This window comes from Ictidomys tridecemlineatus, chromosome 1 (assembly GCF_052094955.1).
Source record: "Ictidomys tridecemlineatus isolate mIctTri1 chromosome 1, mIctTri1.hap1, whole genome shotgun sequence".
Taxonomy (NCBI): Eukaryota; Metazoa; Chordata; class Mammalia; order Rodentia; family Sciuridae; genus Ictidomys; species Ictidomys tridecemlineatus.
This window is the reverse complement of record NC_135477.1, coordinates 33,315,021-33,342,997: the sequence shown is the minus strand read 5'-3', so window position 1 is coordinate 33,342,997 and position 27,977 is coordinate 33,315,021. Positions and strand designations below refer to the sequence as shown.

Genomic DNA, 27,977 nt, shown 5'->3' with positions numbered 1-27,977 from the left:
TCCTTTTTATACTTTAAACTGGCAAATTTTTCATTAACATGTCCTAAAACTAAAGTCTCTGTAAGCATATAAAAATAAGAAACCTAAGTATATAAATCTATATATGTTTAGTAGTCTGTCTTTTAGTGTTCTTCTGTGCTTAAAAATTAACTAGGTAATGATTATGTATTAATTAAATATTAAGGTTTCAAGTTACCTAAATCTTGGAAATTATTTTCAAAACATGTTTTGCTTACAGAGCCTTTAGTTTTAGAACATGTTAATGAAAAATGAACCTAATAATCAACTTGTCTAGCTCTCGAAAAAAAATCTTTAAAGTGTTTTATTGGGATTTAACTTAATTTATAAATTAATTAGAGAGAACCTACATCTTGGTGTTATTGAATCTTCCTATCCAAGAACATATTCTAAATTAAAAGTTTTTCATAAATAACTTTTAGAATTCCTTAAGATTATGTGTTGGTACAGTCATACGTCTCATAATGATATTTGGTCAACAACACACATATGATGGTGGTCCCATAGATTATAATGGAATTATATGGATTATAATGTGATGGACATCATAATCTAAAGTACATGTATGAAGACATGAATCGGTGTGAATATACTTTTGTAAACAACCAGAGATATGAAAAATTGTGCTTTATATGTGTAATATGAATAGTAATGCATTCCGCTGTCATTTATTTAAAACAATTAAAAAATTAAAATAAATATTATAATGGAGCTGAAAAATTCTTATCACCTAGTGATGTAATAGACCTGGTAATGTCACAGTGCAATGAATGCATTACTCTCATGTTTGTGGTGAGGCTGATGTAGAGAAACTTGTATCCAGTCATATAAAAGCATAGTACATACAATTTTGTAATACTTGATAATGAATGACTATGTTACTTCTTTATATATTTACTGTGCTATATTTTTAATCATTATTTTAGAGTATAGTCCTTCTATTTGAAAAAAGAAGTTAGCTGTAAAATAGACTCAGGCAAGTCCTTCAGGAGGTGAAGGAATTATCATCGTAGGAAATGATAGCTCTATTTGTGTTACTGCTTCTGAAGACCTTTTAGTGAGACAAGATATGCAAGTGGAAGATAGTATTAATAATTCTGACCCTGTGTAGCCAAGATTAAGGGGTGTGTTTGTCTTAGGTTTCCTTCCTTCCTTCCTTCCCTCCCTCCCTCCCTCCCTCCCTCCCTCCCTCCCTCCCTCCTTCCTTCCTTCCTTCCTTCCCTTGGGATTGAACCCAGGATCTTGTGTTGTGCAAGCACTCTACCCCTGACCTATACTCTCAACCCTGTGTCTTAGTTTTTTTTTTTAAGATATATTTTTTTAGTTGTTGATAGACTTTTATTTTATTATTTATATGCACTGCTGAGAATGGAACCTGGTGCCTCACACATGCCAGGCAAGTGCGGACCACTGAGCCACAGCCCCTGCCCCTGTGTCTAGATTTTAATTGAGCAACACCCTCAATCTTGTGCCTTAGTTTTTGACAAAAAAGTTTTTCAAAAAGTTTGAAAATAGGTTTTACTACTTAGGTTCATTTAAGTATGCTCAACAATGTTTACACAGTGACAGAATCATCTAACAGTGCAATTCTTAGAACGTATTCTGCGGGACAAGGGGTAGTTTGTCTATGAGTAGCATGTAGTATGTGTTGTTCTAGCTTTGATTCCCAGTACCACAAAAAAGAAAAAAGAATGAATGAACATATCCCTGTTGTTAAGCGACACATGACTGTATTTCTTGTTATTTTTCTTGAGTGTTTTAGAATGTATATATATTTATTAGTAACTAGTATGTACACATACACATTCATATACACATACACACACACACAAACAAAGTTAGTTTGGATAGTGTTCCCCAAAGGTCCATGTGTTAAATATTTTATACTTGGGGTGAATCTTTTAGGAGGCATGAAACCTTTAGGAGGTGAGGCCTAGTTGGAGGACCTTAGGTCACTGAAGCATACCTTTAAAGGGATTGTGGGATCTCAGCCCCTTCTCTTCCTATTCTGCTTCCTGACTCTTGAGGCAGAACAGTTTTGCTCTGCCACATGATATGCTGGGTTACTGTAGGTCCAAAGAAATGGGACCAAAGACTGCAATCTCCAAAACTGTGAGCCAAATATACCTTTTCTCTTTTTAAGTTAATTATCTCAGATTTTTTTTTATAGTGACAGTTGATTTAAAACACATTAACATGTGTGCACACATACAAATGCTAGTGATCTTTGTATATTATCTGCACATTGAACCCAAGGCCTCCTTGTGCATGCTAGAAGTGCTCTACCTCTGAGCTATCCCCAGCCCTGTATACTAAATTTTAACTGTTAAATGCTATTTAAAGTTTTCTTATTATTTGTAGCAGTTTTCCTCTACTGGTTCTGTTAGGATTTTTAGTTATAAAATAAAATAACCTGCATTTAGAAATAACTTTATTTCTTCCTTTCTGTTTCTTAAATATTGGATTGCTTTTTCTTATCAACTTTAATAGCTTAATAAAGAAATTGCAACATAATACAGGTTGAGCATCCTTAATCTGAAAATCTGAAATCCAGAATGCTCCAAAATCTGAAATTTTTTGATCACCAGTATGATGCCACCAGGGGGAAATTCCGCACAATGAAACTTTATTTAATAAACACAACTGTTAAAACTGTTAAATTATCTCTGGCTATATGTATGATATCTTACATTTCCCAAAATTAAAAAAATTAAAAGAAGAGATAATCTAAAACACTTGTGGTCCCAAACATTTGAAATTATAGATACTTAACATGTAGCTGAGGCAGTCAGCATCTTCATCTTTTTCTCCACTTTAGCAGAAAAGCTTCTGGTGTTTCCTCATTAGCTTTTGGGCTGAGGTATTTATATTTTACAATGTTTAAGAGGTATCCATCCATATCCATTTTATTTAGTGTTTTTAACAAGAAATGCTGTTAAATTTTGTTAGATATTTTTCCTGCAACTTTGGAGATGGTCATATGATTTTTCTTCTTGGCTTCATCAATGTAATTGAATTTATCAATGGATTTCCTATTATTAAAATATTTGTCATCATAGAATAAATCTCACTTGGTTATGATTTGCTCTTTCAGTGTGCTATTGGGGTCTGTTGTTAGTATGCTTTCAATGATTTGTTTTGTATTGATATTTTTAAGTGAAATTGGTTTGAAATTTTCTTCTTTGGGGCAGTCTTTTTCAGATCTTTGAATCAATGGTATGCCCATTTCATTCAACAAAATGGGATTTTTTGCTCTTTCTGTGCTTTGTATAATGTATTATCTGATCTTTAAAGGTTTCTTAGCATCACCCCAGTGAAAATCAACTGGGTCTTGGGCTTTGTGAGTAAGGAGTTTTCTGTCTCCTTTCTTTGTTTCTTCTGTGGTAATTGGTCTGTTTTTCTGTCTCTAGATGGTCAATAAGTTGTATACTTTTCAAAATTTATTAATTTCTTTAAATTTATGAAATACATCTGAATAGTCATGCAATATGATCATGATTTTACATTTTTATAATTTCTTCTGTATTTCATAATTACATGCCTATTGTCAGTTGTACTTTTGGATATTTGCAGTTTTACCCATTTCCCGTTCCTTTCATAGGTTAGTGTACGGTTTGTCTATTTTGTTGATTCATTAAAAATAAACTTATTTTGGATGTATTAGTTCCACTAATTTTCTAACTTGATTTCTGTTCTTTAATGATTGATTCTGCTTCTTTTATTCTTTTTTCTAGCTTTTTATATTTTGTATCTTTTAACATTCACTGATATAACTAATGCTTATCTGACGATTTTGCTATACGTCTGTTTTTTCTCTAGCCATATTCTATATATTTTATTTTCCTTATTGCTATTTTAAAGAAATTCTGCTGTTTTATTTTTATATTTTCCTTTTTTAAAAATACTTTTTAGAAATATTTTATTTATTTATTTTTATGTGGTGCTGAGGATCAAACCCAGTGCCTCACACGTGGTAAGCAAGTGCTCTACCACTATAGTGCTCTACCATTCTACAACTTCAGCCCCTGTAGTTTCCTTTTAATCCAAAAGTTTTAAAAACATTCTAGTTTTATTACAGTATATTTAGATTAGTCTATTTAAATTATTTCTATTTTTCAAAATCATTACATTTTATTTGTGGCTTAATATATGGTTAGCTTTCTGATTATTTCATATGTTCTTGAAAGGAAGGTATATTCTTTTTTATCAGGATTAACAGTTTCAAATACATGCACACTTAGTTAAGTTTGTTATATCTTCTAAAGCCTCATATTATTTTTCACTTGATCTTTTTTGTATTAAGAAAGATGTGTTAAAGTCCCTTTTTATTGATTTATTTGTCTCTTATATCTCCTGTAATGTTTGTTTCTTGAAAATTTGTTGTTGATGTTTTGGGTAAAAACATATTAATGTTACATCTTTGCTTTTGAAAAATGAAAATATTTGTAGACTACTTCATTTGTAATTTTTAGCATAACAAAATGCGTAAACTCTAAGTCTCTTATTTTAGTTTTGTTTTCCACAGAGACAAATGTATTTTTTTGTTGCTTTGTTGAGAAGTAAACCCTTAAGCATATTTCTCCATAATTGTAGATTAATATTTCCATAAAGGACTTTGGCAGATTATATAGTTCATCTCTTAAGTCATTTGGCAAAATGCATATTAGTTCTGCCGTATGTAATCTGATATTTTTGTTTAATTTTCTAAAGTCTTCTAGGAAAATAATCTATGGCCATATTTATTAATCTGATTAATTATTTAAACTTTGTGAATTAAAATTTATTTTAGCAATTATTTATCCAAGAGGACAAATCAAATAAGTATATATTGTTATTTCTATTTCTTATCTTTTACATTTTACCAAGTAGCACAAAAGTCAACAGGAAGAGACATCTCTTTGGTCAGGAATGTGAAAACAGGAAGGAGGAAGTCTATTGCAAATCTGTGTTGGCTGATTACAAATTTAGTTTCACCATAAAGGATGTTCATTAGCAATTGTGCTATGCTGATATGCAGAATGGTAGTGAGCCTTAATGTTAGTACTACAGAAGGTTAACTTTAGTTATAGGAAGTAATGTTAATTAACAAACTACACCGAGTTCTTTCCTGTGCCTGGGAACAGGATACTATTAGAACAAAGTCACAGAAATTGCACAGAGGAAATCAAGGCAAGAAAAATTAAACTTTGAAATACATTGAAAACAATCCTTTATTTATTTATTTGCTTATTCTTGATGCTTTGACAGGTTATATGGTCTCTTTTTATTGTTTGTTTGGATGCTGGGGATGTGCAAGGCCTTGGGTTCTATCCCCAGCTACTTCTACCCCTTTTAAAAAAATAAGGTATGTTAGCTCTGTAATTTAAAAATAGTTTGGCAGAATATCTTCAACTGTATTTGAGGAAGCACCTGGTTGTTATTTTATAAAGCATTTTAAAACACATGTAGCAAACTAGATGAGATATTTCATGGGAAAATTCACAGGAGGTGAATATTTTGTAAGCAAGAAATCTTTTTTCACTGTTCTATATTGAAAAGACATGGATTCTGTGTTTGTATTCCTCCTCCTCCCCAGGATTTGTTAGAAACTCAAAATTATTCTTTAATTACAGGATACCTAATTAGGTTTGGATATCCGGCAGCAGAATTTTAAGATACATGCCTTATCCTAAACTCTTAACAGTACAATATTATAGATGTTTTGAAAAAAATTTAAAAGTGTGTAAAAGTTAGATGCATTATCATATAGCCTCATTATTCTGCAGAACTGTTTGACTTGCTCTTTTTCTTAGGAGTCTGTTAATTTAAAATATGTCTTGAGACCCTTATTTCTGGATTATAATATGGTAGTGCTTCTCAGCATTTTTTTATGTTATTACACAAGCTGAAAATTAGATTGAGGGCTGAGATGATCATTAAAATTCTAGTTCAAAATTTCTGAAAAAGTGTTTTCAGATTGAACTTAGATTAGTTGTATACTCCTGATGCAATATGAAGGGATTGGAAGAGACTGTGCTGCTCTACTCAGCCTTGTGAATGGGCAGTAGTTCTCATGGAGAAGGTATCTATTCCAATTGCATTTTTATGCTTTTCTGGGGAGATGTATAACTTTTGTCAGAATCACTGAGGAGGATCTTGCCACAGCCCAAATAAAGATTTGCTATTTTAAAAATTATAATAGAATTCATACTAATAATAGATGATATCCTTTATATAAGTTAAACATTTTAATTGCCTTTTTATAATGCCATCTTCTTTCTTGTCTGTCTTTGCCTTCCTTTTTCTCCACTTATGCAAATATTTACCTATTTTAAAATTCTCATTGTAGGTCCTTCTTCCTCTATGAAATTTTTGCATCGTAGACACACACATTCTACAAGGATACACACACATTATTTTTTGTTTGTGTGGATTCTTTCTTCCAGCATGGACTTTTAAGTTCTATACAGTGTTAGTTAGTTGTGGGTAAATGTATGTCTTAGTATATGTATGCATATGTGTATCTTAAATACAGGCCTGATGAAATTGTCCTTGAGACCCATGGTTGATATATATGTTTATTTATTTCCTGTTATATTAGGTAGCAGAATAACATGAGTATAACATACTCTTATTGGATTCTTTTTGAATCAAATTGATGAAAAACAAATGCCTTTATTATAGAAAAACTTGAAAAATTAGAACAAAGAGAAAAAATTCCCTTTTATTCCTACTAAAGAACAATCATTATTTATACCAGTTCTAGTTTTTTTCTATTGTTGTAGGCATGCAGTAAATATTTATTGAACATTTACTGAATGGATTTATGATATTCACCATATGAAATGTTTCCTACTGTTAATTTAAAAAAATAGTTTTGATACTGAGGATTGAACTCAGGGTGTTCTACTACTGAGCTACATCCCCAGCCCTTGCTATTTTTTATTTTGAAATGGGTTCTCACACAGTTTCTTAGGGTTTCACTAAGTTGCTGAGGCTGTGCTTGAACTTGTGATCCTCCTACCTCAGCCTCTCAGATTACTGGGATTATAGACATGTGCCACTATAAATGGCCCTTGTCAAAGATTTTTTGAATGAAGGCAAATTTCATTGTATGTAATTTTCATCATGTTTTCTCCACCAAAATCAGAGTACCTTCTTTTCTGATTATAAAAATATTAAATGTGCCAGGCTTGGTAGTGCACATCTGTAATCCCAGAAGCTTAAGGGGCTAGGGCAGGAGCATCACAAGTTCAAAGCTAACCTCAGCAACTTAGTGAGGCCCTAAGAAACTTAGTGAGATCCTGTCTATAAATAAAATATATTTTTAAAAAAGGGGGGCTGGGGATATGGCTCAGTGGTTAAGTGTCCCTGAGTTAAATCCCTAGTATACAAAAACAAAAACAAAAATTAAATGTTAGCTGGGGATATAGCTCAGTTTCAGAGCACTTGCCTAGCCTGTGTAAGTACCTGGGTTCATCCCCTAGTACCACAAAACAGAAAACAAAAAAACAAAAACCAAACTAATCCCAGCTACTTGGAAGGCTAAAGCAGGAAAATTGCAAGTTCAAGGGGGCCTGGATAAGTTAGTAAGATCCTTTCTCAAATATAAAAGGGTTGTGCAAGGCCCTGGGTTCATTCTCTAGTACCACCAAAACAAACAAACAAAAATTATTCATTTAAAATATTTCCCAGAACAAATGTATTTTTATAAAATTTACTTAAAATTCTTCTACTCAGAATACTGAATTAATATTTAGTGTGCATATTTCCAGATTTTTCCTTTGTGTTTATCCTGTTCAAAATTAGTACTGTTTAATATTTGTCAAAATGCTGTTTCATGCACTCTACAAGGCAAATTCTTAATGGTTTATTACATTTTAAAGCACATATACCTGATTATTTCCTTATGTTGCACATTCAGGTGTTTCTTATTTTTTGTAAAATTCTATATTAACTCTAATTTCCTAGTCAAGATCTTTGTTCCTAGAGGTAAAAGTGACCTTCTGGGTAATAACTGTAATAGTATCTATTTTCTATGTGCTGTAGTTTTAAACACTTCAGTGTATCTTTTTACGTAATTTACTTCACAAGAAGCAAATGAGGTACCATTACATACCCATTTGCAAATGAGGAAATCAAGGTAGGGACTATAAGGTGATTTGCTCCAGGCGTTCAGTTAAGTATTAGAGCTAAATGAATGAAGGCCATTTGACTCCAGGGCCGAAGCTTGTAATTACTATGTTTTGCCTTCTAATCTTACAGTATCTGATAATAAAACCTGCAATGTCAAAAACATTAAAACTAAACTTGAAAAACAGGCTTTATTTAAGTTTGGGAGCAGTAAGGAATATGACCAGAATTGAACCTGTGCTACGTCACAGGAGGTCAGATCCTGAAATAAACTCCAAAAAAGTGATGGAGGTTATCTTCTTCCTTTAATTCCTAAACAGATCTCAGGAAGCTATAATAAGGACAGTCTCCAGCTTATTCCCTCTAGGAGATGGGGGCTGCTTGGTACAAGAGAAATCACTGAAGTTTTACCCTATCCACACTCCTTTTCATTTCTAAATGATGTAAAACAAAATGGTGTAATCATTCCTTACCTTCCCTTTTTGTTTCTATCCTTATTCATTCATTCCAGTGGTGAAAAAGAACCTACAGCAAGTTTGTTTTTAGTGCTCACTTATTGGAAGGGCTGATTCTTTTTAGTTTGGTAGGGTAGGTGTAGTATCTGTACAGTGGTTTATTTATTTATTTTTATTGTTATGCCTGACTGTGAAGGCAGGCTACTCCCCTTTGTGTGGTTTGTGAGGGTGTGTGTATTATTGTTTTAGTGTTGTCCACTTCACTAGCAGGAGCTTAATTTTAAAAGAATTCATTAATTGAGGCATTGCCCCACTACTAAGAAAGAAATTGTAGAAATGAACAATGAACATACTCCTGGCATATTTAAGAAATAATTTCAGCAACTGAGTGGCAATTTTTGCTGTGAGCTTCTTTACCTTCCCTCTGCCCCCCTGTGGTATCCTCTAACATTCCTTATGAGGTCAAGATTTATATATTTAGCTCTGACCTTTTAGTAGCTATATGGTGTTGAACAAATTCCTTAACCTCTCTGAGCCTCACTTTTTAAAAATTTGTCAGTAGATATAAAACCAGTTATGATGTAGAGTTCCTCAGAATTCTTGGGATCAAGTACAATGATGCATGCAAAATAGCTTTGTAGATTGCAAATGATGAGCACAGATGTAAATATTATGTTTTGTTTTCCTACTTACAGTCTGCTTTTGAGTGGGCACAGTACTCTTCTTAACTTGTTTTCTCTCCTGTTGCAAATCTGTGAAATAACCAAGGGAAGGAGACTCTGTGATAAGGATCAATAATGTGAGTTGGGATCAGCTTTCTATTAGAGTAACCATGTTTCTGTTTTCCTCTGTACTACTTTTGAATATATTTAATTGGTAAAAAAAATTCTTTGTCTTTTAACAAACACATTATAAAAATTAAATATGTGTAAGTTATTATATATTTGTTTTAATATATTTATATTTGACATTGTCAAAAGGAAACATCTTTAGGTAAAAATAATAAAAGTTACGGGCTACAGAGATAATGCAGATAGTTCTAGTTACTTTATTAGTAGATATAAAGTAATCACTGAAGATCTTCAAGCTCCAGTCTTTTATTCATTTCTTAGTGTTGCAATTTCATATTACTTTTGTCTTGTTGGATGACTAAACCAGATGATGGTAGAGATGGTGAGCCATTGTTATTCAGCCCTGCCATACTTTACCCTCTGGAGTAGAGGGATTCTCAGATGGTGGATCTGATGCTTTTGTCTCCACATTTTTATGGTTTAGAGTTTTCTAAGTGTTTGCATTTGGTATTGAAGTTGCCATCATACTGATGTTGAGGTGACTGTTGACGTTAAGTCTCATCTGGATTTCCTTTATCCTTTTCAGTCTAGGCCATCTTTGGCAAGGAGGGTCCTGGACATATTTTTGGTAAAGACAAGCATGTTTTATTTATTTATCTTAGTTGTAGTTGGACCCAATACCTTTATTTTATTCATTTATTCTTATATGGTGCTGAGGATCGAACCCAGGGCCTCACACATACTAGGCAAGCATTCTATCGCTGAGCCACAAACCTAGCCCGAGAAACATGTTTTTGCAAGAAACTTTGTTTTTCTTAAAATACCTTTAAAGGGGGGCTGGGGATGTGGCTCAAGCGGTAGCGCGCTCGCCTAGCATGCGTGCGGCCCGGGTTCGATCCTCAGCCGCACCACATACCAACAAAGATGTTGTGTTTGCCGAGAACCTAGAAAAAATAAATAAATGTTAAAATTCTCTCTTTCTCTCTCTGTCCCCCTCTCTCTCTCACTCTCTCTTAAAAAAAAAAAATACCTTTAAAGATTTTCAAATTGTTTTATGCCTAGACAGGTTGAGATTTATAAGAAATTCATTTTTAATTTTTAATAAAAGTTGAATGTCAATAATCTGCAAATACCTATAAGTAGATAATTTATATGTAAATGTGTATTATATGTTAATATGTACTCTATATTTTTTTGGGAGGTTCTTTCTTCCAGAGTTAGAATTAAATACATCTGCATTTGACTTTTTCTCCTTTTTTTTTTTTGTGGTGCTGAGGATCAAAATCAGGATCTTATATAACTAGGCAAGCACTCTATCAACTGAGCTAACCCCAGCCCTGGCTTTGATTCTTAATATTTTCTGCAATTTAGTAAAGTTTTGGTTTTCACTTCAGAACATATTTTGTACAATGATACCTTTTCCAGGACCTCAAAAATATTTTTAAAAATATGAGCTTTACTTAAGGTACTTTTCCTGTAAGAAGGCTAATGTTATTATTTAGTTTAGAAGTAGGTTGAAAATCTCATAGATCTGTTAGAAATTTTAGGGTATTTTTCATTCAGTAATTTTAGCATGAACACATCATAAAAATATCTGTAGGTTTCCAAATGCTGATGAAGGACATAAATAAAATACATTTTTATTCATATTTGATTGCTAATTCTTTTTAGATTTATGAGTCAGTGCTAATTTTTCATCAGTTTTCAGTGTACTACATGTCTTTTTTTTTTCAAGGGTATTGAACCTAGGGGTGCTTAACTACTGAGCTACATCCCTGGCTCTTTAAAAAAAAATTTAGAGACAGGGTATTGCTAAGTTATTGAGGCTGGCCTTGAACTTGTTATCCTCCTATCTCAACTGCTGGGATTATAAGAGTGCACGATTGCACCTGGCTACTACATGTACTTTAATATATTTATTTTAAATTCAAACTGACTTTAAATTCAAACTAAAATTATTTTTATGTGTGTTCTTTCAGTACCCAAGTGTCTATTATATGTCAGGCACAATACAATATATAAAAGTTTATCCTATGCCATATTGTTCATATTTACTCCTAAGACCCTGTGATTAGAGAATTCTTATAGTGTTTTTATATATTTATATATTTATATATTCTTATAGTGTTCTGTCATTTTAATAATTATATCAAAGCAATAGTTAACAAAATAGCTTCAAAAATAGGGAAATATCACTTTTAGTTTGCTTTCATAGTGTTAATTATGAGATTCACAAAATACTTTGATGAAATAGTAAAAGATTAGATTTTGGGGGGAATACTTTTTGGTGAAGGGTGCCCTCTAGTGTACCTTTTTCTTTTATTAAGATTTCCAGTTTGTATCTTCACAGCACTTATGAATTAAACAAAAAATAAAAGTATAGTATAGGTTTTATGTAGAAAAGCTATAAAAATTCCAGGTAAAGCAAAAGTTATACATTATATCTATTCATGAAATTATCATGGAGAAACTGTCTTTGAGTTGAAATTTGAAGGAAATTTAAGATTAGTTTTGGGGCATATGGTAGGAGAAGAGGTTCCCAGGAATGCAAAAAAAGTTTAGAATAGTACCAAAAAGGGTTAATGCCAAAAGGAAAAAATTTAAGAAGAGGGGAATTATCTTTAAAAAGTTTTTAATGTAATACTATTTTAAGCATTTTATGCAAATGTCTAAAAATTTGTCTCATACTTGGAGACCTTTATTTGGGAATTCAGGAAGGTCTCGGATGGGAAGTTGTAGTTTGGCATCTCTTATGTGATTTATGTTAGCCAGCTTTCTGTTACTATAACAGATACCTGTGATATCACATTAAGAGAAAAGATTTGTTTTGTTCATAGTTTCAAAGGTTCCAGCCCATGATTGGTTGACTCATTGTTTTTAGGTCTGTGGCAAGGCAGTATATCATGGCCAGAGCACATGGTAGAGAAGAACCTCTCACTTTGAGACCAGGTTGCAAAAAAGAGGAAGAGGAAGAGGTTTGGGGTCCTACTATCTTCTTCAAGGGCATCCTCTCAATGATAATAAGACTTCTCACTAAGCCCTATGTCCTAAAGGTACCACCACCTCCCAACAGTACTTCCCGAAGGCCAAGTCTCCAACATGTGAACATTTGGTTAACACTTAAGATCCAAACCATTGCATGGTCGTACTCAGATGTTGGTTGTTCTTAGCCACTTGTTTGAGTTGGAAGTCATCTGAAGGCTCAACTGGACTAAACAGGCATGATGGCTCACTTTTATTGCTGGCAGTTGCTGTGGCCATCATTGGGAGTGCCTACATGTGACTTCTTCAGCATCCCATTTTTAGGGTAGTCAGATTTCTTACATGATAGATGGCTTTCTAAAGAAGTCCAGGTGGATGTTGCACGATCTTTTCTATTTTCCTGAATCACACTATATTTATTATTTCTTGGCCAGAATAATTGCAAATTTGCCCAGATTCAAAGGGTAAGCTATAGCTCCTACCTCTGAATGTAAGCTTTATCAAAGAATTTGGATCTATGTTATACAACTTTTTCATTTGCTTTCCTGCTTCTTTGAAAAATTAGGCCCAGTGCAGATAAATTTTAATGATGTAAGGAACAATTATTCTTTGTATTAAAGTTTCCTGTGTCTTTGCCTGTTTTCTGTATTTGGTTTCTAGTTTCTATTGTATATGTGGTCATGTAATATTTAGTAAATATTGTTGGAAAGAATCCTGTCTTTGTGGGTAGAGTTGTGGCTTAGTAGTAAAGTGCTTTCCATGAACACATGAGGCACTGGGTTCAATCCTCAGCACCACATAAAATAAATAGATAAATAAAACAAAGATATTGTCCATGTTCAATCTAAAAAAAAATAATAAAGTTAAAAAAATAATCCTCTTTTCTCTTTATCTGGCTATTATTGTTTTGGAGTTATTTCATTTCTTATTTGTTCCTGGTTACAAAGTATTAGTGAATGTTATGGGAAAGTTGTTATCCATGCTGCAATATTTGATAAAATGATTGGGAAAGTGTTAGGAGTACTGGATATAATACTTTTATACTGATTATGTTCTTTCTTGCTAGTTCATGGTGCTAAGTAGCTGTAGTAGAAATATTTTTTCCCTAAGATTGAGCAGCTATTTAGAGCAAGTAACAGATGGTGAATTTCAGGTCATATGATTTTATGAAAAATGGCTCTTCTCCCCAGTGATAATTTATTTGCTATCTTTGAACAATATTTTAGCCCACTGTTTATTACGTATTTTTTTAAATGAAAATCTGGGTGCCTTAACTATATCTGAAGGATACTGAAAAATGTTGTAGTGCTTCAAGTCTTACCTTTGACTCTAACTGCAGGATTTCAAGTGGATTCAAAATTGGTATTAAAGAGAGAGCTCCACTAAAAGATTGGGTTAAATTCCCTATACATATATCCAAGAATACAAAAACTTTCTAAAAATGAATAGTAAGGAACAAATAAAATATTTCAATGTAACTTCCTCTAGTTTCCAGGCTCCATGTAGGAGGCACAGAGAATTGCTGGTGAATTTATCTGATATAGTAAGATCTCACTGGATTTCAGATGCTTACTTTTTGCTGTTTAACTGCCCTCTTATACTTGAGGTGTTCATATGTTCCATTGTGAAGAGCTTTAACAATTTATGTGAACCAGTGTGATGGTGTGTGCTTTTAATCCCAGCAATTTGGGAAGCTGAGGAAGGAGGATCACAAGTGCTAGACCAGCCTCAACAGCTTAGTGTGACTATCTCAAAATAAAAAATAAAAAGGGCTGGGGATGGAGCTTAGTGGTAGAGCAACCCTGGATTCAATCCCCAGTACCAACAAAACAAAAAACAAAACAAACATACACACAAAAAAAGAGAGAAACAATTCTTGTGTTTCTGTTTAAGAATATCTTTTCAAATCTTAGTTTTAGATCAGTTGCCAAATGATTAATATGTTGTGTGACAATTTTTACCAAAATACCAAAATTATATTTTTAAAACTATTTTGAGATTGATAGCAAGCAGTATGTATTGGATGGGATGGTTTAAATAACTTCTGGAAATTTCTGAACAGTTTTTTTGATAATGACTTTAAAATTGTCTTCATAGTAGCATTTTAATGTTTAGTTTGTCCAAAGTTGGTAATTATTAGGGTAGTTGATTGTCTTATAAATATATTTAATATTCAAAAAAATTTTAATAACCAACATTTTAGTACTTACCATTAAGATATATACCCAGAATCTAAAAATAATTAATTATAAATGTGCAGTTGCTAAAGAAGTATGTCATTTTGTTAATATGAAATATTAAATTGTATTAGAAATATGCTAATGCTGATGTTAGAAATTAAGCTTGATATACCATTTGAAATATTAATGAAAAATAGCAAAAATTCCTGTAGACAGAAAGAGTACAGAATGCTTAAAAGAACATAAAAGCCAAAATTTTATTTTATTGCCAAAAATACTAATTTAAGACTGCTGTGTCATTGAAGAACTGGTAAAAAAAAATGTGGTTAATCTTTTGAAAACATATAATATAAGATGACATTAGGAAGCATCCACAGGAAGTTAGAAGTAATTGATACAATTTTATTAGAGATAAAAGAGTGAAATTTTGTTTTCTAAAAAAAGTTTGTAGAAATATATTTGACACCAAAAGGTCAAAGGCATCGTTAATGCCCAGAATTCTAAAAAGTCTTTCCCTTTCTAGTTTTCCAGTATTTGAAAATCCATTTTCTTGCTAGTCTTTGTTTTTTCTTAAAAAAGCAGTTGATTGACATTTTATAAAATTCCTTGGAAAGTCTGTCAGTGGCTATCATTTTAATATTGTGACTATTTCACAATAGACGGTATGTATACGTAGGTCTTGACCATTCTCTCATGGTTACAAAGCCAGTATATCCATCCTATTAGAAAGCAAAGTATTTGCAGACAGAGAAAAACCATTTTTGTTTTGTCTAGAAAAGAAAACTATAGTATTCTAGTAAATATAGGTACTTTGGGGAAAGTTAGGATTAGGTACTTTGAGAGTCTGCCAACTTTTCTCAAAGTATAGGTATTATTTTAGTAAATTAAAAATTATTTCCCAGGAAGTTAACACATTTTATTTTCTTTCCAGATATTGTGATGGAATTATTCTTTATAATTTATATTTAGTAAAAGGAAAAATACTGAAAATAGTATAAGAATATTGTATGCTTTTAAAAAATTGATATTATGTGCTTTTTAATGAAAAATATCCTCATATGTTACCAGAGCTGAGAGTCCTTTTCGTATGAATGGACTTGTGAATGTTTTTTTCTTTTGTTAGAAATAAACTTTTTCTTTACAAAGATAAAAATGTGGAATATGTTTGGTAGGTCATTAATTTTATCTATAGAATGTAGCTTCTTCAATAATATAAAAGTAAAGTCAGTTTCTCAGTTAAGACATTTGGTTTGATCATAAAAGCATTAATTTTCTGTGAACCAATTTAACATTTTAATCTTCATTTTATTTTTATTTTCTTAACACTAGGTGGAGTCCTATGTACATGATTCAAAAAGGCATCTGTGGAAGATAATTACTTATTTTAATTCCTTAAGCTTGTTGTATTAGGTGATCAAATACTATGTAGTAACTCATATTTCAACATTTTACTCTGGTGATTTGACAGAATAAAAATAAAAGACATCTTTGTACTTAAATTTCCAGCTATGTTTTTGAGACAGTGATTTTATGAATGCCTAATTGCTAAAATTAAAATATGTAGATAAAAATCTTTAGTGTAAACCATCAGTTTTTTATTTAAAATAAATTTTAAAGTTGATTTTGTATCTGTATTTTTGTCTGCATAGCATTAAATTTTAACAGAAGTTATATTTTACTATGCTAAGCTTTTGGAAGGGATGATTGAACTTTCATATTGATATCATTGTCTGTAATATGTAATATTAAGATACAGCCTTAGTGGATATGGGATAATGGAAAATTTACCAATTTTCTAATGCTCCGTTTTGCTAGTTATGTCATATTGATGTGCCTGTTTATAGAAATTTGATTAGATTTGCCAATAGACATAAAATTGGGAGAATGTTTTAAAAGAAGAAAACATTATTTTCATTAAGTTGTACATTGCTAAAAAAAATAGAATGGTTGTATAACTGGCACATTAATGTATTTGGTGGATATAACTTAACCAACTCAGGTTCAAAGAGTGAATAGTTTTGAACAGTATTTTATTGCAAATCAAAGTTTCAAGGAATAATAATGATCATTAAAGACAAAAAGGGACAAAGAAAGAAGATTTTTCAGAGTCCCTTCAACTGAGGTCAGATAAGTATGGGACCTTCAGTTTTCTCCATTTCATATTTTGTTGCTTCTTGTTTTGTTGCATTTGTAATTTAATACTGCCTAACAATTAGCTTTGCCTCAGTTCTCATTCCTTTTTTCTGTCTGTTGGTTGATTTCACCTGATGGGTGCAACAGTGCACATCAGGGATTCCCTATTGAGTCATTCTCAATTGTTGATCTTCAAAGGTGATCTGTTTGATTGCTATGCTGGTACTTCCTCTCTGCATTCCATGCTGCTTATCACCATTGCTAACTGGAGAGTTCATATCACATAATAGGAACATTGGCTTTGGAGTCAGGTAGACCCAGGGTTAAATCTTGGCTCTGTTTCTATGTGACTTTTGGACTTCATATCTTAATCTTCCCAAACTACATTTGTATATTGGGATAACGGAATCTATGTCATAAAGTGACAGTGAATATTTGATGATATAACACATGTAAAGCATTGAATACATAGTGAGTACTTGGTGGTTTGTTATTTTTTCTTTTAGTCACCATCACTAGCCAGAAGCAGCAGCCATGATTCCTTTTTATAGACAGATAAGTCACTGTGGAGAATCTTTATGAGAGAGCTTCTTTCTCTATTCTTCTCTCACTACAAGCTTTCAAATTATATCTATGACTAAATATAAATCTCCTCAGAAAAAAATATCGACGATACCTGTTTTATATACTGCATCAAGATTTTGGGCTTAACAATTCCTTTTACTTTTTTCCCCTTTCCAGTATTCTGATATCTATCCATCCTGTCTGTCTCTCTCTCTCTGTCTCTTTTGTCTCTATCCTGTCAGCTATTTCTTACTGACTTTATAAGTAAATTTCTAGAGTAGTTATTTTTATATTACCTTTCATTGATATGAATAAAGGATTAAATCAACTACATGTGGTAATTAATTCCATTTTGAGTTCTTGCTTGCTGGCTTTTAGGTTTGTGCTGCATTTATTAAAATGAGGTAGTTTAGATCTAGGAACTTTCTGGTCTATATTAGGGTCAGCATTCTATCATTTGTTGAATTTTGGATTCTGGCACTTGCCTGATACTTCAGTACTTTGTTTAAATGCAACTTATTTTTGTGGTTTAGAACTTTCCTTAATTTTGATGACTTTATTTCTGAGTACCCACTCACTGATATGGATTATAGATATAAACTTGGAGTTTGTATTCATGTCTGAAATAGCAAATAGCTATTAAGTGACGGTCAGGAGAAGTGTGGGGGAGTCTGAGACTTAGTTATAGGTAGATCAAGACCTGTTCTTTAGAAATGGGAGTTCAAAACCCAGTTGAGTCAAATGTATGAAAAATGATATATCATGAGCTCTGTAATGTTTTGAACAATCAATAAAAAAAAATTAAAAAAAAAAACCTGTTCTTCATGTTCATAGAACAGGTTGGCATATCTCTTATCTGAAATCTCAATATTTTTATTTTTTTCTTAGAAACTTCTGGTTCTATTTTAATAGCAGAAGACATGGAATATAAATAGGTTATGCTTTGCAGGCTTTATTAAAAATAGGAATATAAATAGGTTATTCTTTGCAGGCTTTAATAATTTATTACTTAGAGAAACAGTATGTTCTGATACTGTTTCTCTAAGTAATAAATTATCATAAAAAGAGGAGTTCACAGTGGATGTACTGGCAGTATTCTGAAATATTATAAAACAGTATTGTTTTTAAAATTCTGGGGAATAAATTGGAAAGACATGCCAAAGGATAGACATATAAAATATATATAAAATGAAAGACTTCTTGGAAAGAACTATTATTTCTCTTATGTTTATTTATATAATTTTGAAAGGGATAACAGTCTTGCCTTTTTACTTAAAAAGAGAGTCAGACTCTCCTTTGGTAGAGCAATCATGAAATATCTCTCGCTATATTTTTCCTACAGTGTGACACTTGTAATAGGTTAAGAAAGGGAGAGACAAAAAAAAAAAAAAGCAGCAGCAATGGCAGCCTCTCCTTCTCTTCATATGTCCTGTTTACTTATTGATACACACACACACACACACACACACACACACACATATTTTAGGTTTTAGGGATAGAATCTAGGTCCCCATGCATGCTAGACAAGCAATCTATCACTGAACCAAATTCCCAGTCCCTACTAGTGGGGATTTTAAGAGCCAGGTATATATCAAACTGTTTCATTAAAATACGTAGAAAAATTATAAAAATGTTCAGAGTGAATTATTCAGTGAGTTTTGAACATATACAAAGGAATATGATGATATCGATGACAGTTTAAAGTGATGGGAGTATTAATAATCCTTGAGATTGGTTCTAGGAATAAAAAGTTGATAATTAAAAAGCATGAGAGAAATTGGAGCTATTCTGATTTAGTATTTCACTTTTCATGTTGTGAACATGAAGATGGCCCTTTTTTAAAGGCTTCTGTCTTGAAAATATTATGTTTGAAGTTGAAGATATGTCTAACTGTATTTGTATAGTCCACAGATCTGTACTAATCTTGAATTTGATAGTTTAGGAAGGAATGATTTGAACTCATTCATGTTTAGACAAGGTGTCAGCAACTGAGAACCAGGAAGATCCATTTACCCTGCAAGTGACCCCCAAGAAAATTTCCTGAAGAAATTAGATTCTAAAGATTGTAGATGGGGAATTTTAAAGTTGTCATTAATATGTCCATAACTTGGAGATAAAAGAAGCCCGAATAGAGGAATTGTAGGCTGATAGGACAACTGGATTAAGTGCCAGTTCTTTTAAAAAGGGTATCTTAAAGATAATTTTGAACTTCAAACTTAGAGGAACTAAGGTAACTTTGATAGATAGTGAAGGAATCACAGAAGGTAAAATGTTTTAAATTAAAACTTAATTGTCTTTATATAATTTTGCCTAATATTACACATTTAAAAAACACCTTTACACTGTTTGTAGAAAGTCATGTATTTTTTTGGCTCAAAGTTGTTTTAGTGTTTTCTGTGGAGGGAATAAAAGTAAAATTTAGTCATAACAAACAAAATATATTTTGTTTTTCCTCGTAATTATGAAACACATACTAGGTTGAGTTAGATAAACTTCTTGCTCATGGATTTTCCATAGAAATAATATTACTGATTTAATTAAGAGTCCTTGTTAATTATGTATTACTTGTGGGAAAAGCATCAAGTAGGAGTTCTAATACTGCCTCAGTTATGTTGAACATATCATTTATCATTTCTACTCCGATTTCCTCATTTGTGAAAAGGAGGTAATGATATTTTCTCTGGTGTGGTATATGCAATAAATGAACACTAGGAAAAAAGGCCAAATCCAAATGTGAAATATCAGTAGAAGGCAGATCACTTAGCATGGATAATTAGCCATATTTATTTGATAATTGTAGCTAGAACTCAATTATTCAGCTTCTGGTTCATTCATTTAACAAGGATTTTGCTGTCTCTTATGTGTACACTGCATTAGTAGCCAATATATATGGAGCACTTATTATATGTCAGTTATTGTGCTAAGAAATTTTCATATTTACTAATCTGTCATAGCACTCTCATGTTGATAGTATTTTTTTTTGTATGGGAGATTGAATTCAGGGCCCTTAACCACTGACCCACATCCCAGCCCTGTTTTATATTTTATTTAGAGACTGGTCTCACTGAATTGCTTAGCATCACACTTTAGCTGAGGCTGGCTTTGAACTCTCAATCCTCCTGCCTCAGCCTCCTAACTCACTGGGATTACAGGCCTGTGCCACCACACCTGGTGATGTAGATAGTATTTTTAGAAAGACTTTATAGTTTTAGGTTTATAGCAAAATTGGGAGGAAGTTATACTCATGCAAAACTTCTCCAATATCAGTATCTCTCACCAAAGAGGTACATTTGTTATAATTGATGAACCTATATTGACACATCATTATCATTTACATTAGGGTTCACTCTGTGGATTGGGACAAATATATTACATATATCCATCATTATAATATTATACAAAATGTTTTCACTACCTTAAAAATCTCTGTACTCTACCATTCCTTCCTTCCTTCCCATTTATCTTTTTACAGCTTCTATTGTTTTGCCTTTTCCAGACTGTCCATAGTTGAAATTGTATTGTATGTAGTCTTTTCAGATTGCTTTCTTTCACTCAGTAATGTGCATTTAAGTTTCCTTCATTTATTTTTGTGGCTTGATAGCTTATTTGTTTTTAGTGCCAACTAACAGTTAGTTGTCTGGGTGAACCAGTTTATTTGTCCATTTACCTACTCAGGGACATCTTGGTTACTTCCCAGTTTTGGCAGTTATGAATTAACTGTTGTGAAGTTTATGTAGAGGTTTTGTGTGAATATAATTTTCAGCTCCTTTGGACAAATACCAAGAAGTATGATTGTTAGATCATGTTATAAGAATATTTAAAAAACATTTTTTCACGTGTTTGATTTTTTAAGAAACTGCCAACCTGTCTTTCAAAGTGGCTGTACCATTTTGCATTCCTGTAATTAATGAATGAGATTTCCTGATGTTCCATATCCTCACTAACATTCAGTTTTCTCAATTTTCTAGATTTCGGCCACTCTAATAGTTGTGTACTGGTGTGCCATTGTTGCTTACATTTCCCTGGGATAGCAAATGATATGAGACATCTTCTTTTTTATGTTATTTGCCATCTCTATGTATGTGTGTGTGTATATAATATATATCTCTCTATATATAATATATACACACACATATATATATGTATATACTTTTTAAATATTTTTTAGTTGTTGATGGACCTTTACTTATTTGTATGTGGTGCTGAGAATCGAACCCAGTGCGTCATGCATGCTAGGCAAGCGCACTACTTCTGAGCTACAACCCCAACCCCTGTATATATTTTTAAAAAGAGGTATCTGTTAAGGTCTTTGACCCATTTTAAAATTAAGTTATTTTCTTATGTTGAGTTTTAAGAATTCTTTGAAAATAAAAATTTAAAAAGAATTCTTTGTATATTTTGCATATTAGTCTTTTTTCAGATATGTTTTTGAAAATATTTTTCTCAGTCTATAGCTTCTCATTTTGTTCTCTTCACAGTATCTTTCACAGAGTAGAAATTTTTTATTTTAGTAGCATCCAGTTTATCAATTCTTTCTTTCATGAATTGTACCTTTAATGTTACTTCTAAAAAGTCATTGTCAAACTCAAGGTCATCTAGATTTTCTCTTATGTTATCTTCTAAGAGTTTTTTAATTTTAATTTTACATTTAAGTCTGTGATCCATTTTGAGTTAATTTTCGTAAAAAGTTAAGGTCTATGTTTAGATCCATTGTCTGCCATGTGAGTTACTAGCACCATTTGTTGAAAAGGCTATCTTTTCTCCTTTATATTATGTTGGTTATTTGTTGACATTCAGTTGACTTGGGCTGCATGTGTAACTCAGTGGGAGAGTGCTTATCTAGCATGTGTGAGGCCCCAAGTTTAATTCCCAGCATTGCAAACAAGCAAACAAAAAAATGTGTTTGACTATAATAATGTGGTTCTGGGTTGTCTGTTCAGTCCCATTGATCCATTTTTCTGCTATTTCACCAGTACCACATGTCTTGATTACTATAGCTTAATAGTAAATTTGAATTGGAGTTGTCGGCACTTTGTTGTTGTCCTTCAATATTGTGTTGGCTATTCTGGGTATTTTTGCTGCTCTCTATAAACTTAAAGATTAGTTTGTTGATATCTATAAAATAGTTTGCTGGAATTTTCATTGGGATTGCATTGAGTCTATAGATCAATTTGGGAAGAAATGACATTGTAACAATATTGTTGTCTCATTCTTAAACATGAAATATCTTTTTGTTTATATAGTTCTTGATTTTTTAATCAGTCATTTTCTTCACATAGATTTTTAAGTATTTAAAAAATTTATATCTATGTATTTCATTTTGGGGGATGCTAATTTTTTTTGTGTGTGTGTATATGTGTTGCTGAGGATTGAACCCCAGGCCTTGTACATGCCAGGCAAGCTTTCTACCACTAAACTATAGCCCCAATCTAATAGTATTATGTTTTTAACTTTAAATTCTTGTTCATTTTGCTATAGGTACTATTTTTATTCTTATCTTATGATTGAGAAAATTTATATTTAAAGAAGTCAGTTGCCTTACCTGAAGTTGAATATAGTAAATATGCTTTCTGATTCCATTTATGCAACTCAAGTATCAATTATTTATTGAGCATCTGTTATATGATAAGATAGATACCGTTCTAGAGCTAGGGATACAACAGGGAATAAACAGACAAAAAAAATCTGTGCCTTCAGGAGCTGGGACTCAACAGAAGAAACTATATAAAATCTATGTCTTCATGCAATTTGCATTCTATTGGGAAGACAGATAATTAGATAAAAATGTGAAACAATATATCCTGTAGTGGTAAGACCATTACCAAATAAATTCCTTTATTTTAGAAAATAAAAAGATTAAAAAAAAGAGAAAGGGATTGTGTGTGTGTGTGTGTGTGTGTGTGTAATGTAGATGTTGTAGCCATCTCAAAAAGAGGATAGAAGACTTAAATGAAGTGAAGGAGATAAGCACATACAAGAAATGTGATCCAGACAAAGGAAACAGCATTTGCAAAGATGAGGACAAGAACATGCCTGATGTGTTTAAGACACCAAAAGGAGTCCAATGTTGCTGACATGGAATAAATGAAATGGAAATAATTAGAAGTATGTGAGACCAGTGAAGTAACATGCAGCAAAATTATGTAGGCCTTAAGGATTATTGTAAGAGAAAAAAGGGTTTTGAGCAGAAGAGAGACATGGAATTTTACTTATGTAAAATTTAACTTATGATTTCTGCTGACATCATCTGATTACTCTATTGAGAACATACTGAAGGGGAGCAAGGGTAGGATCATGGAGACCAGCTAGAAAGCAATTAACGATAACCTAGGTGAGAAAAGTTGTTGGCTTAGTCCAGGGTGATACCCAGTGGAGGTAGAAAGGTGTGGTTAGGTTTGCTAGATTAATGGGGGGAAGAGGGTGAGAGAAAGAGATTATTCAGGGATGACTTCAAAGTTGTTGTTTTTTTCTTTTTCTTAGCAGTCAGAAGAATGGAATTTGCTGAATGAGGAAGACTATGGGAAAAACAGATTTGGGGAAAGAAGTTTGGGAATTCATTTTTAACATAGTTGAGATGCTCATCAGATATCTGTTTGGAGAGACTTGAGTTGGAAGTTTGAGAGAGGTCAAGTTTAGATATATAAATTTGGGAGATGTTAATATGTTTATGGAATTTAATGCTATACATCAAGATAAGAGCAAAAGAAAAATATAGGTAGAAAGGAGAGAGTGTTCAAGTTCAGAGCTTCATTCTAGCTCATCTTAAAGAGCCTAAATTCTTCATGATTACTATCCTGTATTGGTGTTTCTAGTATTATAGTTAGTACTCATTAAACCTGAGTTATGGAGGCTGCCCTCAAGAAGCTTATGATCTATTTGGGGAAACAAAATATGTGACATACCCATAAAGTATTTAAGTTAGATACAAAGTTATACATGATTACCTGTCAGAATAGCCGTGAAGGACTATAAATTTACCTGTCTTGCAGATGAAAGGATTACTTTGCATAGAAACGATAGGCAGAGGTCTGTTGGAGAACATGGAACTTGCACTGAACCCCGAGTAATGGGCAACAGATGGGAAAATACACTTTAGAATATCCCCAGATCTACCCTTAGGTTCAAAATTTGCAAGAATGATTCACAGAATATTATATATATATATATATATATAATATATATATATATATATGTATATATATATATATATATAAATTACAGAGAAAGAAAAGGCACATAGGGCAAAGTGTAGGAGAGTGCCAGGTACGAACTTTGAATTGTCTTTTCCCAGTGGAATTGTGTGGACAACACCTTTACCAGCACCGATATGTGGCAATACTCAGACAATGGCTGATCAGAGAAGTTCACTTAAGCCTTGAAGTCTAGGTGTTTTATTAGGGTATGGTTGTGTGAACATGACTAACCACCCAGGTAGACATGACTGACATCCATGTTGCTGATTGCCTGTATTGCTAACCTAAGTCTTCAGCCCCTTAGAAAGCTAAAAGGATGAAGCTCCTCCCAATAAATCACACTGTTAAGGCCTCCAAGAGGCAGAGAGGACCAAAGGCTTCCATTTCAGGAGCCAAGGCCAAGGTTAGTTCTTTACCACATGGTGAACGGTGGGGAGGATGTCCTCTAAGTGGCAATGAGTATGAACTGAAATACATCAGGCATGTGATGCCATCTTTAGAGAATATTGTAGTGACTACAATATGACCTTGTACTTGAGAATATGAACAGTGGAGCTAGATTGCCAGCATTCATATCCTAGCTATCATTTGCAAATTGTTGAGTTTACAGCAGTTACACATCAAGCAAAACAATAATAATAATAATAATAATACCTACTTTATGGGATTGTTGTGAGGATGAAAGAGTTAATATACAAAGTACTTAGAACATGGCTGATACATAGTAAATGCCATAGATACCATGAGTTTGTTCCTTCATTCCTTATTCACATGTAGATTCCTTTTTTAATTAATTAATTACTTTTTATGTGGTGCTGAGGATTGAACCCAGTGCCTCACACACGCTAGGCAAATGCTCTGCCACTGAGCTATAGCCCTAGCCCTGCTGCTTTTTTTTTTTTTTTTGAGCACTAGTATAAGACTTGTATTTGGCACTTATCTTCTGAGCCTCAGATCTTTGCTTGTGGATTACTAGTGATATATTTTGAGGGTTTTTGGTTTTTTAATATTACCATGTTCAAAAAGAAGTGAAATATTTTCACCAAAATTATTTCTATTGAAGACAATACCATCTTATTTGTTCAGACTTAATCTCTAGTTGTTACAAAAATTGGACTTATAAAGAATAAATTTTGGTGAACTGGGAAGTTAATTTTAGTTTTCTTATATATATGCAGGTCGGTGTATGATGATCAACCAAATTCACACAAGAAGTTTATGGAAAAGTTAGATGCTTGTATCCGAAATCATGACAAAGAAATTGAAAAAATGTGTAATTTTCATCATCAGGGTTTTGTAGATGCTATTACAGAACTCCTTAAAGTAAGGACTGATGCAGAAAAACTGAAGGTAGGAAATATGTTAAAATTTTGTTTTCCTTTGTTCTTATTAAATTACTCAACTATTATAGTACAAATCTGAAGTTACTATTAAATGCGCTTTCAGGAACTGAATTAGTATATGTATTTGGGAATGCTCTTTATGGCTGTTAACTCGGTTGTCATGCTAATGACAGGAGTAATCTCTTTTTTCCTAAAGCAAGTAGTACATTGACTTAATAGGATTTTTTTCCACCCAGGGAAGTGAATTCAAAACATTCATACAGTGTAAGGTCCTGTTTGCAGTTTTAGAATTTTTAAAATGATAATTAATACAATGTTGATTTGAAAACATCCTAAAATTGTTTAAAATTTACTATAAATGATTTTGTTCTCAAAATTATTTAATTATACTGTAAATTTGAAATAATTTAACAGCAGTTTATAATTTTTTAAAGGAAGATGGTCTACATTTTCTGTCATATAGTAAAAATATTATATATTAATGAGACCTGGATTTTTTCAGTAAGAATTTAAAATATTTAGTTATAAGAATTGTCCTATTTATCTTTGCATTTAGAGTGCTTAGCAGACAATTCAAAGATTATGATTAGAAAACTATTATGTGTTATATATAAAGGATATTCAGATAACAAGAGACCAAATACAGCATCAATGAGGTCACTGAGCATCTTTGTTCAGAAATTAATGAGATTTTTAATAAACCAGAATGTGCTTCCTTACTATGATGACCTAATGAGTCACTTAATATGTGGGAAAATTTGAGGTTGAGCTTTGCCTGCACCTGCAGCATTAAAATGTTGCTGTGGATTGAGATTTCCGTGTTTGATGTTAATCAACCACCCAGTGTTTGCATTCAGCAAAGTATGAATGTTTAATTACCATAAAATGCAATCACCATTTCCTACAGACAGTGAATGGCACATAGACCTCATTGAAGTTATCAAAAAGGGACCAGTGGTCAATTGGGTCAGTGATTTGAATTGTTTGACAGACTTAGAGAAGCAAGTAAAGTTCAAAAATCCTGAGTAAATTTGAGAAGTTTGCCACAGAATCTGTTAAAAAGAACTGTCATAAGTAATTGAAGTTAACAAAAGCCCTTTTCAATCAAAAGTTCAAGTTCAAGCTGTAGAGTTAATTTGAATTTGCATTTCTTTGTTCTAAGTTTCTCATGAAGCATGATCTGATTACAAGGGTGAGCAGTTACATCAGGGCAGTTTTATGCATATTTGTCTAACTAAGGTGAAATTATTTTTAAGGTACAAGTTACTGATACCAACCGAAGATTTCAAGATGCTGGAAAAGAGGTAAGAAAATGATAATTTTTAAAAATATATGTGGGTGTTATTTAATTGTTTTTTTAAAAGATGTGTATATTTCTTCTTTTCTAAGGTGATAGTCCAAACAGAAGATATTATTCGATGTAGAATTCAGCAGAGGAATATTACAACTGTAGTAGAAAAATTGCAGTTATGCCTTCCAGGTGAGTTTAATTTTATCAAGTCAAACATTATATTATAGACAAATTTCATAATAGCATATAGTCATTCTTTATTATGGGAATTTGATTATTTGGTGATTGCCTTGCAAAAAAGCTTTTGATTACCTCTCTTATTAACTCAATTTCATGAATTTCCATGGTTTTCTTTTTTATAATAAGGCCCTTGTTTGATTATCTGTTATAGCAGTATCCTAGAACAACTGTTAGTTTTGCACTTCCTCTCTGCCTACTTTGCTATCTGTCCACTCCAGCCCCCTGCCCTGTCCATGTTTTTTCCCCCCTCAGAATACTTTCCCATGCAGAGAGTGCCCATTACTTTTTCTCATCTTTGCCTAATTTGCCTAATTTTCTTACTTCTAGTTTTCCATCATTTTCTGTTTGTCACATAACAGGTTGGTTTTGTTTTGCTCACAATCTCATTTTGCTGATAAGGTAAGGAAACATCAAAAGTGTTAGGACTTTTCCCTTCTTGCTTTTTCTCCTATATTTTGGAAAGACTTAGTTTCTGGTCTCTCTGTTAGGGCTCAGATATTACTGGGACATCACATAAATTCTGAAGAAACTAATCAGTATTTTCTTTACCTGGATTTAATATAACTTTAAGTTGGAAGCATCCTGTTCAAACAAAAGGAAGCAGGTATATGCCATTTTTTTCTTAATATTGTAAGCTAAAGTTGTCTCATTGTCTCATTTGACTTATTAATTTTT

At 32.4% G+C, this 27,977-nt stretch overlaps 1 protein-coding gene across 8 annotated transcripts in view; it reads left to right on the top strand.

The window, feature by feature from the left end:
- The window catches only part of Exoc6 (exocyst complex component 6), a 193,190-nt gene that overhangs the window by 23,680 nt on the left and 141,533 nt on the right, over positions 1–27,977 (top strand). For 7 of the 8 annotated variants that reach the window (XR_013434312.1, XM_078037990.1, XM_078038005.1 and 4 more), the window contains 3 exons: positions 25,607–25,778; positions 27,028–27,075; positions 27,161–27,251. The exons of the other annotated variant lie outside the window; for it this stretch is intronic. Coding sequence is in view for 6 of the 7 variants with exons in the window: in XM_078037990.1 (XP_077894116.1) it covers positions 25,607–25,778; positions 27,028–27,075; positions 27,161–27,251 (311 nt within the window). In the remaining variant the exon portion in view is untranslated. The remainder of the gene's footprint in view (positions 1–25,606; positions 25,779–27,027; positions 27,076–27,160; positions 27,252–27,977) is intronic. 8 annotated transcript variants of the gene reach the window in all.